At 40.3% G+C, this 12,204-nt stretch overlaps 1 protein-coding gene across 11 annotated transcripts in view; it reads left to right on the top strand.

Annotated features, from left to right (window-relative positions):
- raly (RALY heterogeneous nuclear ribonucleoprotein) overlaps window positions 1-12,204 on the top strand; it is a 174,798-nt gene that overhangs the window by 121,708 nt on the left and 40,886 nt on the right. For 4 of the 11 annotated variants that reach the window (XM_090205060.1, XM_090205059.1, XM_090205056.1 and 1 more), the window contains 5 exons: window positions 4,422-4,469; window positions 4,560-4,632; window positions 6,084-6,131; window positions 10,686-10,843; window positions 11,673-11,786. In XM_090205060.1, coding sequence (XP_090061186.1) covers window positions 4,422-4,469; window positions 4,560-4,632; window positions 6,084-6,131; window positions 10,686-10,843; window positions 11,673-11,786 — 441 coding nt within the window. Of the gene's footprint in view, window positions 1-4,421; window positions 4,470-4,559; window positions 4,633-6,083; window positions 6,132-10,685; window positions 10,844-11,669; window positions 11,787-12,204 lie in introns of all 11 variants that reach the window. The other 7 variants (XM_090205058.1, XM_021568426.2, XM_090205054.1 and 4 more) reach the window with 3 other exon arrangements.

Here is a 12,204-nt window from a genome sequence, read left to right as displayed (position 1 = left end):
TTTATTGGATATTTCAAACTTTTTTAACAAATCAAAAACTGAAAAATTGGGCGTGCAAAATTATTCAGCCCCCTTAAGTTAATACTTTGTAGCGCCACCTTTTGCTGCGATTACAGCTGTAAGTCGCTTGGGGTATGCCTCTATCAGTTTTGCACATCGAGAGACTGACATTTTTTCCCATTCCTCCTTGCAAAACAGCTCGAGCTCAGTGAGGTTGGATGGAGAGCATTTGTGAACAGCAGTTTTCAGTTCTTTCCACAGATTCTCGATTGGATTCAGGTCTGGACTTTGACTTGGCCATTCTAACACCTGGATATGTTTATTTTTGAACCATTCCATTGTAGATTTTGCTTTATGTTTTGGATCATTGTCTTGTTGGAAGACAAATCTCCGTCCCAGTCTCAGGTCTTTTGCAGACTCCATCAGGTTTTCTTCCAGAATGGTCCTGTATTTGGCTCCATCCATCTTCCCATCAATTTTAACCATCTTCCCTGTCCCTGCTGAAGAAAAGCAGGCCCAAACCATGATGTTGCCACCACCATGTTTGACAGTGGGGATGGTGTGTTCAGGGTGATGAGCTGTGTTGCTTTTACGCCAAACATAACGTTTTGCATTGTTGCCAAAAAGTTCAATTTTGGTTTCATCTGACCAGAGCACCTTCTTCCACATGTTTGGTGTGTCTCCCAGGTGGCTTGTGGCAAACTTTAAACAACACTTTTTATGGATATCTTTAAGAAATGGCTTTCTTCTTGCCACTCTTCCATAAAGGCCAGATTTGTGCAATATACGACTGATTGTTGTCCTATGGACAGAGTCTCCCACCTCAGCTGTAGATCTCTGCAGTTCATCCAGAGTGATCATGGGCCTCTTGGCTGCATCTCTGATCAGTCTTCTCCTTGTATGAGCTGAAAGTTTAGAGGGACGGCCAGGTCTTGGTAGATTTGCAGTGGTCTGATACTCCTTCCATTTCAATATTATCGCTTGCACAGTGCTCCTTGGGATGTTTAAAGCTTGGGAAATCTTTTTGTATCCAAATCCGGCTTTAAACTTCTTCACAACAGTATCTCGGACCTGCCTGGTGTGTTCCTTGTTCTTCATGATGCTCTCTGCGCTTTTGACGGACCTCTGAGACTATCACAGTGCAGGTGCATTTATACGGAGACTTAATTACACACAGGTGGATTGTATTTATCATCATTAGTCATTTAGGTCAACATTGGATCATTCAGAGATCCTCACTGAACTTCTGGAGAGAGTTTGCTGCACTGAATGTAAAGGGACTGAATAATTTTGCACGCCCAATTTTTCAGTTTTTGATTTGTTAAAAAAGTTTGAAATATCCAATAAATGTCGTTCCACTTCATGATTGTGTCCCACTTGTTGTTGATTCTTCACAAACAAAATACAGTTTTATATCTTTATGTTTGAAGCCTGAAATGTGGCAAAAGGTCGCAAAGTTCAAGGGGGCCGAATATTTTCGCAAGGCACTGTATTTACGCATAGATGTCTTTCTCTGTTGTCTCTCTTTTGAAACCATTTGATCCGTCTATGGCGAGTAGTTCAATGCACGTCTCTGTCCTTTTTAGTTGTATGCTTCTTTGTCTTGGAATGTCCATTAGAATGAATACATCAGAGTGGTGAGAGGGAACTGTTCTTCCCTCTTTGGTCATGTTTCCTAGACTACTTTACAGAGCTTCAGACTGTGAATGTTTGGTCTAGTCTTCACCTTCTTCCCTCATCGAGAGTTTCAGAGGGTCTTAAAATTTCTGGTCTTGTATTTTTAACCATTTCAACATGTGGACCATGTCCTCATGTTATCTGGTCTGTATTTAAATTCTCAGAGAGTCCTTTTAAGCACTCTGGAATGAAAGGCGGTTCCATCATGTTGATACAAACTCTGACCTCATTAGGGGCGTGGCTTAGTTTGTGTGCAACAAACATGAAAACCATTATCTCATTAGAAGACTAAAATCACATTTCTAGTTCTAATAGTTTCATATTTAATCATACGTTTTACAACATTTAGATGTAAATCTGATATATACTGTGTGGAAGCTCTTAGTTACAATGTTTCCGTTATGTCTTTCTGATCATTTTAATAGCATCACAAAATAGATATTAATTTCCCATATTCTGTCATCATTCCCAACATTCTTTATGTTAGAAATATTGTTTCAATGTCCATTGTTAAAATTTTGGCAGCACAGTCTCTCTGAGTAACAAAGGATTTTCAGCCTTCCATTTCTGCGTGTGGGAGAGTTTCTGCAAGGTATTTAAGTCATAAAACAGGCCAAACTCCCCCCTCTCCTCTCCTGTGGGAAGAGGGGGGAGTCTGGCTATCCTCAGACATTTGTCTAGCTAATGGGTCCTTTTGATCCTCACCAAAGAGAGAGAGAGTCATGACATTGGTAATACTTGAAGTTTATTCAAATGTAACCAAGGAGATCAATAACGTGTCCACATAACAATCAGCCCGTAGATGTCGCCAAAGCATAAGCCTTGATAATCCTGTCTGGCTTTACGATAACCCATTATATCTACAACTTCGCCTCACTCATGCCATGGTCTCTGCATACAATATATCTAATTACACACACACACACAATTCAATTGGATGATATCTACAACCTCGCCTCACTCACGCCACATTCTCTACATACAGTAGATCTGATTAGACGCCCAAACTACCTCACTTTGTTGCTTACTTGACTTGATCCACCCTTGTTCTCACTCCCCTCCGCCCCAGCAAGGTAAAACTTCCCCAAGCCATAATACTCACCGAAATATCTTCCTCGCTTGGTGATGAGGCAGGAATCTCAAGTGGTGATGAAATATAGCCACCGCTGTAGCCCTCTCTTTCCAGGGGAGAATAAATTAAATTAATTTTAAAAAATGAACCAAATGTATTTAGATGCCAGCGTTTCCCTTAGCCATGGTTGGCATATGTACGTACGTGTTAAAAGGCTAGGGGCAGATTCACCCTATTTCTGTGGGCTTGCCTTTGTGTTATGGCTAGGTTCCATGCAGAGATCAAAGGGTGTTGATTCACCGTTACCTGACTCCCAAATGTCAGACATAATATTGCAGCACTTACACCTTTAGCAGAAAACGTCCTAAATCCATCTAATATTGAGAGATGAAAGGAGTCCTGCTCTTTATTGTATGTCTATGTTTGATGTAATATTAAAGTTCACCCAAATTACAAAATGACATATTGGTTTCCTTATCCTGTAAACAGTCTATGGACAAGGTAAGACAGCAGTCCATGCTTTGGTTTTGTTTATTCGACCACTGTCTCCGAAACCTAATACCAGGGATATTGACTTGTATTGGATTTGTTCCACAAATGCGGAGAGTCGGCAGGTAAACCAAACCAAAGCATTGATTGCTCTCTTACCTTGTCCATAAACTGCTTACAGGGTACAGAAACCAATTAGTAATTTTTTATTTGAGTGCACTGTCCATTTAAACGGGCAATCTGCAGTTCAAACAATAACAAAGTGACACCCCGCCACTGATTTGGTAAATAGCTGAGGGATGGGACTGGACAAAATGTAACCACTCTCAAATTCAGACAGAGATGTGTATGCAAGGACTGACCTCCCATGAGATAGAAAATAAAGTCTCAACAATTTTTTAAGGCTATAAAGTGCTTGTTCACACTTATTTTGTGTACAAACAAAATGATAAAACAAGCTTATTTTGGGTTCTGATGGGGTACAACAATTGAACTAAGTTCATAAAGCATTTCTACGTTATATCCTTCTGGAATCAATAGCTAGCTATACACTAAGTGTACAAAACATTAGGAACGCCTTCTGAATATTGAGTTGTACCCCCTTTTGCCCTCAGAACAGCCTCGAGTTGTCGGGGCATCCCTGTCGAAAGCATTCCACAAGGATGCTGGCCAATGTTGACTCCAATGCTTCCCAAAGTTGTGAAACTGTTGAGCATGAACAACCCAGCAGCGTTGCAGTTCTTGACACACTCACACCGGTGTGCCTGGCACCTACTACCATACCCCATTCAAAGTCACTTCAATATTTTGTCTTGCCCATTCACCCTCTGTATGACACACATACACAATCCGTGTCTCAATTGACTCAAGCCTTAAAAATCCTTCTTTAACCTGTCTCCTCTCCTTCATCTACAATGATTGAATCGGATTTAACAGGTGAAATCAATAAGTGATCATAGCTTTTACCTAGATTCATCTGGTCAGACTGTCATGGAAAGGGCATGTTTAGTACACTAAGTGTACTGTATGAATTTAAAAGTCCCAAAATTGGTGTAACAATCGCAGATTGCCCCTTTAATAACAGATGATAAGGGTGATGTTGATACAATTGATAATTGAGACTCATTTTGTCTCGATCCATCTGCTTTTCTCTGTAACACCCCTTCTCTCCACTCCTCCTCAGACATCAACATGGCGGGGGAGCCCATGCCCAACAGACCCAGAGGGCAAGGTTGATATTGATGATTGAGAGACTCCTGTGACTTTTTACTAAATTTTTCTAAATTTCTCTGTAACATTCTCCCTCTCCGTTTTTCCTCAGACATCAACATGGCGGGGGAACCCAAGCCCAACAGACCCAAAGGGCTGAAGAGGTCTGTCACTGCTCTCTACAGGTACTCCATAGGGAGTAAAGCTTCATGGAAGGGACGGGGCAATAAGTAATAAGGGTTCAATCTCAATTGTCTCAATACAGTAATTGCTGATAATTCCTTTACTCATTTCCTATCCTTTAACATCACTGATCTGATAGAACCGGACAGTGGGCTTTTTGCCATACAGCTCTGATCTGTCTTTTTCTGAGACCGGGGCATACAATGGAGAGGAATTTGAGGAAATTAGGAAACTTTTGATGCTAATTGTCATTCCAGAATGTTATAATGTTGTTTAATTATATATATACATAAATATACATTACTGTTCAAAAGTTTGGGGTAACTTAGAAATGTCCTTGTTTTTGAAAGAAAAGCACATTTTATGTCCATTAAAATAACATCAAATTTATCAGAAATACAGTGTAGACATTGTTAATGTTGTAAATAACTATTGTAGCTGGAAATGGCAGATTTTTTATGGAATATCTACATAGGCGTACAGAGGCCCATTATCAGCAACCATCACTCCTGTGTTCCAATGGCATGTTGTGTTAGCTAATCCAAGTTTCTCATTTTAAAAGGCTAATTGATTATTAGAAAACCCTTTTGCAATTATGTTAGCACAGCTGAAAACTGTTGTTCTGATTAAGAAGCAATACAACTGGCCTTCCTTAGACTAGTTGAGTATCTGGAGCATCAGCATTTGTGGGTTCGATTACAGGCTAAAAATGGGCAGAAACAAGCACTTTCTTCTGAAACTCGTCAATCTATTCTTGTTCTGAGAAATGAAGGCTATTCCATGCAAGAAATTGCCAAGAAACTGAAGATCTCGTACAACATTGTGTACTACTCCCTTCACAAAACAGTGCAAACGGGCTCTAACCAGAATAGAAAGAGGAGTGGGAGGCCCCGGTGCCCAACTGAGCAAGAGGACAAGTACATTTGAGTGTCTAGTTTGAGAAACACACGCCTCACAAGTCCTCAACTGGCAGCTTCATTAAATAGTACCTGCAAAACACCAGTCTCAACGTCAACAGTGAAGAGGCGACTCCGGGATGTTGTCCTTCTAAAGCAAGGTGGCGCTGTTTCTAAAGAAGGCCAGTTGTAATTGCTTCTTTAATTACCACAGTTTTCAGCTGTGCTAACATAATTGCAAAAGGGTTTTCTAATGATCAATTAGCCTTTTAAAATTATGAACTTGGATTTGCCAACACAACGTGGCATTGGCAAACAGGAGTGATTGTTGCTGATAATGGACCTCTGTACGCCTATGTAGATATTCCATTAAAAGATCTGTCGTTTCCAGCTACAATAGTCATTTACAACATTAACAAAGTCTACACTGTCTTTCTGATCAATACAATGTTATTTTAATGTACAAAAAAATGTGCCTTTTCTTTCAAAAACAAGGACATTTCTAAGTGACCTTTTGAACGGCAGTGTATATATATATATTTTTTTTTATCTTTCAGTGGGTACGACTTTGATTATCACTACTACAGAAATGAATTATATGGCAGGTGAGTGGATTACACCAGAGCATTTCCATCTAAAAATACCCATGAGCATCAAAATGTGAAGTTCATAGGAGCGCATCAAATTTGAAACTAAGAGAAATGAAGGCATACATTTTCCATCCCAAAAAATTGGAATAAGCAAAAGTTTAGATTTCTGGTCAAACATATGGAAAAGGGGTCTAAGAAAACATTTAGCAGAAAAGGTCTTAGAAATACATCAAAACACAATGTTGAAGTAAAGAAACCTCTCAACTAATATCAACATTTATATTTAGTTTGCTGAAAAGATTTGCCTTCTGTAAGTTTAAGAAACATTGCCTAGCATCTTGTCATTCTGTTACCAAAACCCCACATACAGTAAGTATTCGCATCCCTGAGTCAATACTTTGTAGAAGCACCTTTGGCAGCGATTACAGTCTTTCTGGATAAGTTTCCACACTTATTCTTTTCAAAAGTCGTCAAGCTAGATAGATTTTCAAGTAGATTTAATTAAAAACTGTAACTCGGCCACTCAGGAACATTCAATGTCTTCTTGGTAAGCAAATACAGTGTAGATTTGGCCTTGTGTTTTAGGTTATTGTCCTGTTGAAAGGTGAATTCATCTCCTAGTGTCTGGTGGAAAACAGACTGAACTAAGTTTCCCTCTAGGATTTAGCCTGTGCTTAGCTCCATTGTTTTGGTTTATTTGCACAGGCTTCCTTCTTTTCACTATGTCAAATAGGATAATATTGTGGAGTAATTACAATGTTGTTAATCCATCCTCTGATCTCCGATCACCGCTATTTAGCTGTTTTAAACTCACCATTGGCCTAATGGTGAAAACCCTGAGCGGTTTCCTTCCTCTCCGGCAACTGAGTTAGGAAGGACACCTGTATCTTTTTAGTGACTGATACATCATCCAAAGTGTAATTAATAACCACCCTGCTCAAAGGCATATTCAATGTATGCTTTTTTTTATTTTACCCATCTACCAATAGGTGCCCTTCTTTTACAAGGGCATTGGAAAACCTCCCTGGTCTTTGTAGTTGAATCTTTGGTTGAAATTCACTGCTCGACTGAGGGACCTTACAGATAATTGTATGTGTGGGGTACAGAGATGAGGTAGTCATTCAACAGAGTCCATGCAACTTATTATGTGACTTACTAAGCAACATTTTACTCCTGAACTTTTTTTAAATTGAACCTTTGTTTAACTAGGCAAGTCAGTTAAGAACAAATTAAGATTTTAGAATGACGGCCTACCCCGGCCAAACCCTGACGACACTGGGCCAATTGTGCGCCGGCCTACGGGACTCCCAATCACGGCCGGATGTGATACAGCCTGGATTCAAACCAGGGACTGTAGTGACGCCTCTTGCACTGAGATGCAGTGCCTTAGACCGCTGCACCACTCGGGAACTTATTTAGGCTTTCCACGACGAAGGGGTTGAATACTTCATTTGTAAAATGTTCGAAAAAAACATCATTCCACTTTGACAATATGGGGTATTGTGTGTAGGGCTGTGAAAAAAATCTGAATTGAATCCATTTTAAATTCAGGCTGTAACAAAACAAAATGTTCAAAAAGTCAAGGGGACTGAATACTTTCTGAAGGCACTGTATTCAAGAGTTTTTGGAAAACGTGGTCATAAAAACTGAGGGAGATAGTTGGTCATTCTGTTACCAAACTTTACAGCTGCACTGTTCTTCGAGTAAATGTGTTTTTGTAAAATGTTCTGTGGAAATTGTTAAAAGTAGTCCTTGTGCATAGATTTGTATGGTTTGTTTAATTTTGCAATCAGTGGTTTTTGTTTGGCATACTTTTAAAGTGAAGAATCTGTGTCTCAGCATTCTGTTACTGTGGAATTGCTCACCTGTTAACACCCTTTCAGTATAACTCTACTTAGCACAAATGAGGTAGAAAGAATAATTTTGCAATGGCGAACATTCACAGTAAATTAAATAAAGAGATACATTGTTTTGCAATCTCCCAAAAGCTCAGTCACTGATGGCATTATAAAGCAGTCATACAGAGGGTGCAAACCATTAATGTAATTGATCAAAACTATAATCTCTATATTTACTATCCAGAGACTTTTTGTGAGAGATGTTTTTGCATTTTGTTCTCCACTCATCATCACTGGAAGGTCTTCAAACTCGTTCCCATAAAGAAAGCTCAACCGGCTTTTAAGTCCAGCTTTAGTTTCACAAGACGACCTTTGCCAAGCAAACTTTGGCAGTGTCTTTTCCCCCCATCTCTTGGCCGCCCCTGTTTCAGTGGCTATAGAAACCCCGCTGGTGCTCTCCGCTGGATGCTCGTGTTTGCAGACGTCTGAACATAATATCCAGATGAGGAACACATTTCAACCATCCAGGGGAGTTTATTTATACCCTCTCTGTGATGTCCAATTCAGAGTTACGGCTGTCAGAGGCTGCCTTTGACTGGGATCAATATATTACAGAGAGATACACCCAATAATTTCATTGCCCTTCTGCTTTCAAGTGATCTCCAAAACCCCCAGTCTTCGGGGAGCCTCTGACGTAACCGATGAACCTGCTCTCTGTCTGGACTGCAGATATCGCTTTGAAGCAGAGGCGATAGCCTATTACTTCAATCACAACACACCAGATAGAAACCTTTTTTCCTCAAAATCCTTACTTATCTAAATCTTTACAGCGCAGTGGACTCATATACCCTTAAAGGCAATATACAGGTAACTACCAAAATAAAGGAAACACTAACATAACGGGTGTTAATAGGGTGCTGGGGCACCACAAGCTGCCAGGACAGCTTCAATGCACCTTAGCATAGATTCTACAAGTGTCTGGAACTCTATTGGAGGGATGCAATCATACAGGGATGTAGTCATAGAGACCATTCATCAAAAAAACGAAATATGACATTTCTTTTGGAAGGTGGTGGAAAAGGCTGTCTCAGGCGCTGCTCCAGAATCTCCCATAAGTGTTCAATTGGGTTGAAGTCTGGTGACTGACACACACAAAACACACACACACACACACACACACCCTTTAAACCCCATGCTTCTCCTTTGAGACGCCTCTTTCAAAGTCACTGAGATCTTTTCTTCTAGCCACGGTAGCCAAAATAACGGGCAACTGGGCATTTTTATACATGATTCTAAACATGATTGGATGCTAATTGCTTAATTAACTCAGGAACCAAATCTGTGTGTGGAAGCACCTTCTTTCAATATACAGTAAACAAAAATATAAATGAAACATGCAACAATTTTTTAAATTCAAGATACAGTTTGTATAAGGAAATCAGTCAATTAATCTATGGATTTCACATGACTGGGAATACAGATATGCATCTGTAGGTCACAGACACCTTTCAGTATCTGGTGTGACCACCATTTGCCTCATGCACCGCGACACATCTCCTTTGCATCGAGTTGATCAGGCTGTTGATTGTGGCCCGTGGAATGTTGTCCCACTCCTCTTCAATGGCTGTACGAAGTTATTGAATATTTGCGTGAACTGATGGCTGTATGAAGTTATTGAATATTTGCGTGAACTGAAACACGCTGTAGTACACGTTGATCCAGAGCATCCCAAAGTTTCCAGGAATTGTGTATAGATCCTTGCGACATGGGGTAGTGCTTTATCATGCTGAAACATAAGGGGATAGTGGCAAATGAACGGCATGATATTGGGCTTCAGGATCTTGTCATGGTATCGCTGTGCATTCAAATTGGCATCGATAAAATGCAATTGTGTTTGCTGTCCATAGCATATGCCGCTCATACCATAACCCCACCGCCACCATGGGGCACTCGATTCACAACGTTGACATCAGCAAACCGCTTGCCCACATGACACCACACACGTGGTCTGCGGTTGTAAGGCCGGTTGGATGTACTGCCAAATTCTATAAAACACATTGGAGGAGGCTTATGGTAGAGAAATTAACATTACATTCTCTGGTAACAGCTCTGGTGGACATTCCTGCAGTCAGCATGCCAATTGCATGCTCCCTCAACACTTCAGACAGCTGTGGCAGAGTGGCCTTTTATTGTCCCCCAGCACAAGGTGCACCTGTGTAATGATCATGCTGTTTAATGTGCTTCTTGACATGTCACACCTGTCAGATGGCTGAATTATCTTTGCAAAGGAGAAATGCTCACTAACAGGGATGTTAATAAATGTGTCCCGAAAATTAGAGAAGTAAGCTTATTGTGCATATGGAACATTTCTGGGATCTTTCATTTCAGCTCATGAAACATTGGACCAACACTTTACATGTTGCGTTTCATATTTTTGTTCAGTGTATTTTGTATCCCTCATTTACTTAAGTGTTTCCTTAATTTTGGCAGTTACCTGTAGTTCTCTCAAACTCCATAAAATGTATTCACCACTCTCAGTCCATGGTACTGTACTGTAGTATAGCTACAGTTGACCCTTTCAATGTTTCAGGCATGTCAAGATCTTTTCAAGACCTTTTACCTCTGAACTGTCATAACTCAATACAGAAATGTACATTATGAATGTATCAATATCCTTCCACCAAATGCTTTGTTAATGATTAGTGTCCCCCATCTCGCTTTCCCTCTGTAGGCTGTTTGAGTACCGGGGCAGAGTGTCGCCAGTGCCTCGAGTGGTGCCAGTTAAGCGGCCTCGCATGGCCATGCCCCTGGTGCGCCGGGTCAACTCTTTGCCCGTCAAGCTGTTGGCACGCGCTTCAGTCCTCCCCGGCAGCACCATCAAGCAGAAGTGTGAGTTTTTGCAGGCGCTCTATACAATTTATCCAATAAAGTTTGAGACGTCTTCGAGACAAAGCTTTGACCTGAATTGGCTGGGTTGAACATGAACAACTCTAAAGCCAGCTCTTTTCATCTAGAATAATGTTATATTTGCTTTAAAACAGTCAATTCTAAGGTTAAATAATGGATTTAATTTTGTCGGGAGAAATAATTGTTATTGTCTTGAGTAATAACCTTTTGCAGTGTTGTTACCATATATACAGCAATCTTCTCTTGATTCACATGCTATTACGTTGCAATGAATGTCAGAGTGAATGTCTTTTAAAGGCCCAGTGCCATCAAAAACATTATTTTTTTTGAGGTTGGAATAACACTATGAAATTGTGATAATGATGTTAATGCCCTTTTAGTAAAAGAGCTGTTTGAAAAGGCCGCCTGAAATTTCAGGCTGTTTTGGTGGGATGGAGTTTTGGCCTGCCTGGTGACATCCCCATTTGGTAAATTAGTGAATAGATTAATAAGAAAGAGATCCAAACCTCTCTGCCAATAACAGCTTGTTTTCAGTTTTCCCCTCCTCACTCAGACCACTCCCAGACAGTCTTGGCAAAAATTATTGCTTGAGAAATTGTTCTTTATTTAGAAGCTATTTTTTGTTTCTTTTTGACCATTTTAATTGAAAATAATCACAGTAAGGAACTTCATTGTTACCCAGAGATGATTTAATATTGAGATGAAAATAGCTGCATTGGACCTTTAAACTTAAACACTCTTCTCTGCTGTCCCTTGCTCTCTCTTGCTCTGTCTCTCTCTCTGGTGTTTTCTGTTATGGGTGGCTCAGCAGTGAACTCCAACGAGCTACAGGATATCAAATCAGAGCTGACTCAGATCAAGTTCAACATTGATGCGCTGCTCGGCCGACTGGAAAGGATCACAGAGGACAAACACATCGCTGCTGGTGAGTTCCATCTTCATCAGGCCACAAGAAAAATACAACTCTACAGCGCACACCTCTACAGAGTACTCTTTCTCTATCAGGTGGAGTCAACCAAGGGCCGCAAATGTCTGTGTAAAAACCAGGGGTTGAAACCGGTTCAGGCAACAAAATCAGAACCACAAACGAAAGTGATCTATAATGTTCCAGAACAGAACCGTTATTTTGAAAGCATGAGAACTGGTTAAAAATGTTATTTTATGTTACCGGCATTTTCCAGTCCCACAAAAAGCCCTCACTCTGTCACTCAGAAACATATTCCAGTGTCTGCCTGCCAGAAAATATATGCCAGGGTTTCCGTCAGGAAAAAATGTCACCAGACAACGTTACTAGAAAGATGAAAATGTATTGGACATTTGAACAATTTTACGGACATATATGC

Source organism: Oncorhynchus mykiss, chromosome 17 (genome assembly GCF_057628025.1).
Source record: "Oncorhynchus mykiss isolate SJ-2025 chromosome 17, ASM5762802v1, whole genome shotgun sequence".
In the NCBI taxonomy this organism is placed as follows: Eukaryota; Metazoa; Chordata; class Actinopteri; order Salmoniformes; family Salmonidae; genus Oncorhynchus; species Oncorhynchus mykiss.
Note: the sequence above shows the minus strand (reverse complement) of the source record. Positions and strands in the feature narration are given on the sequence as shown.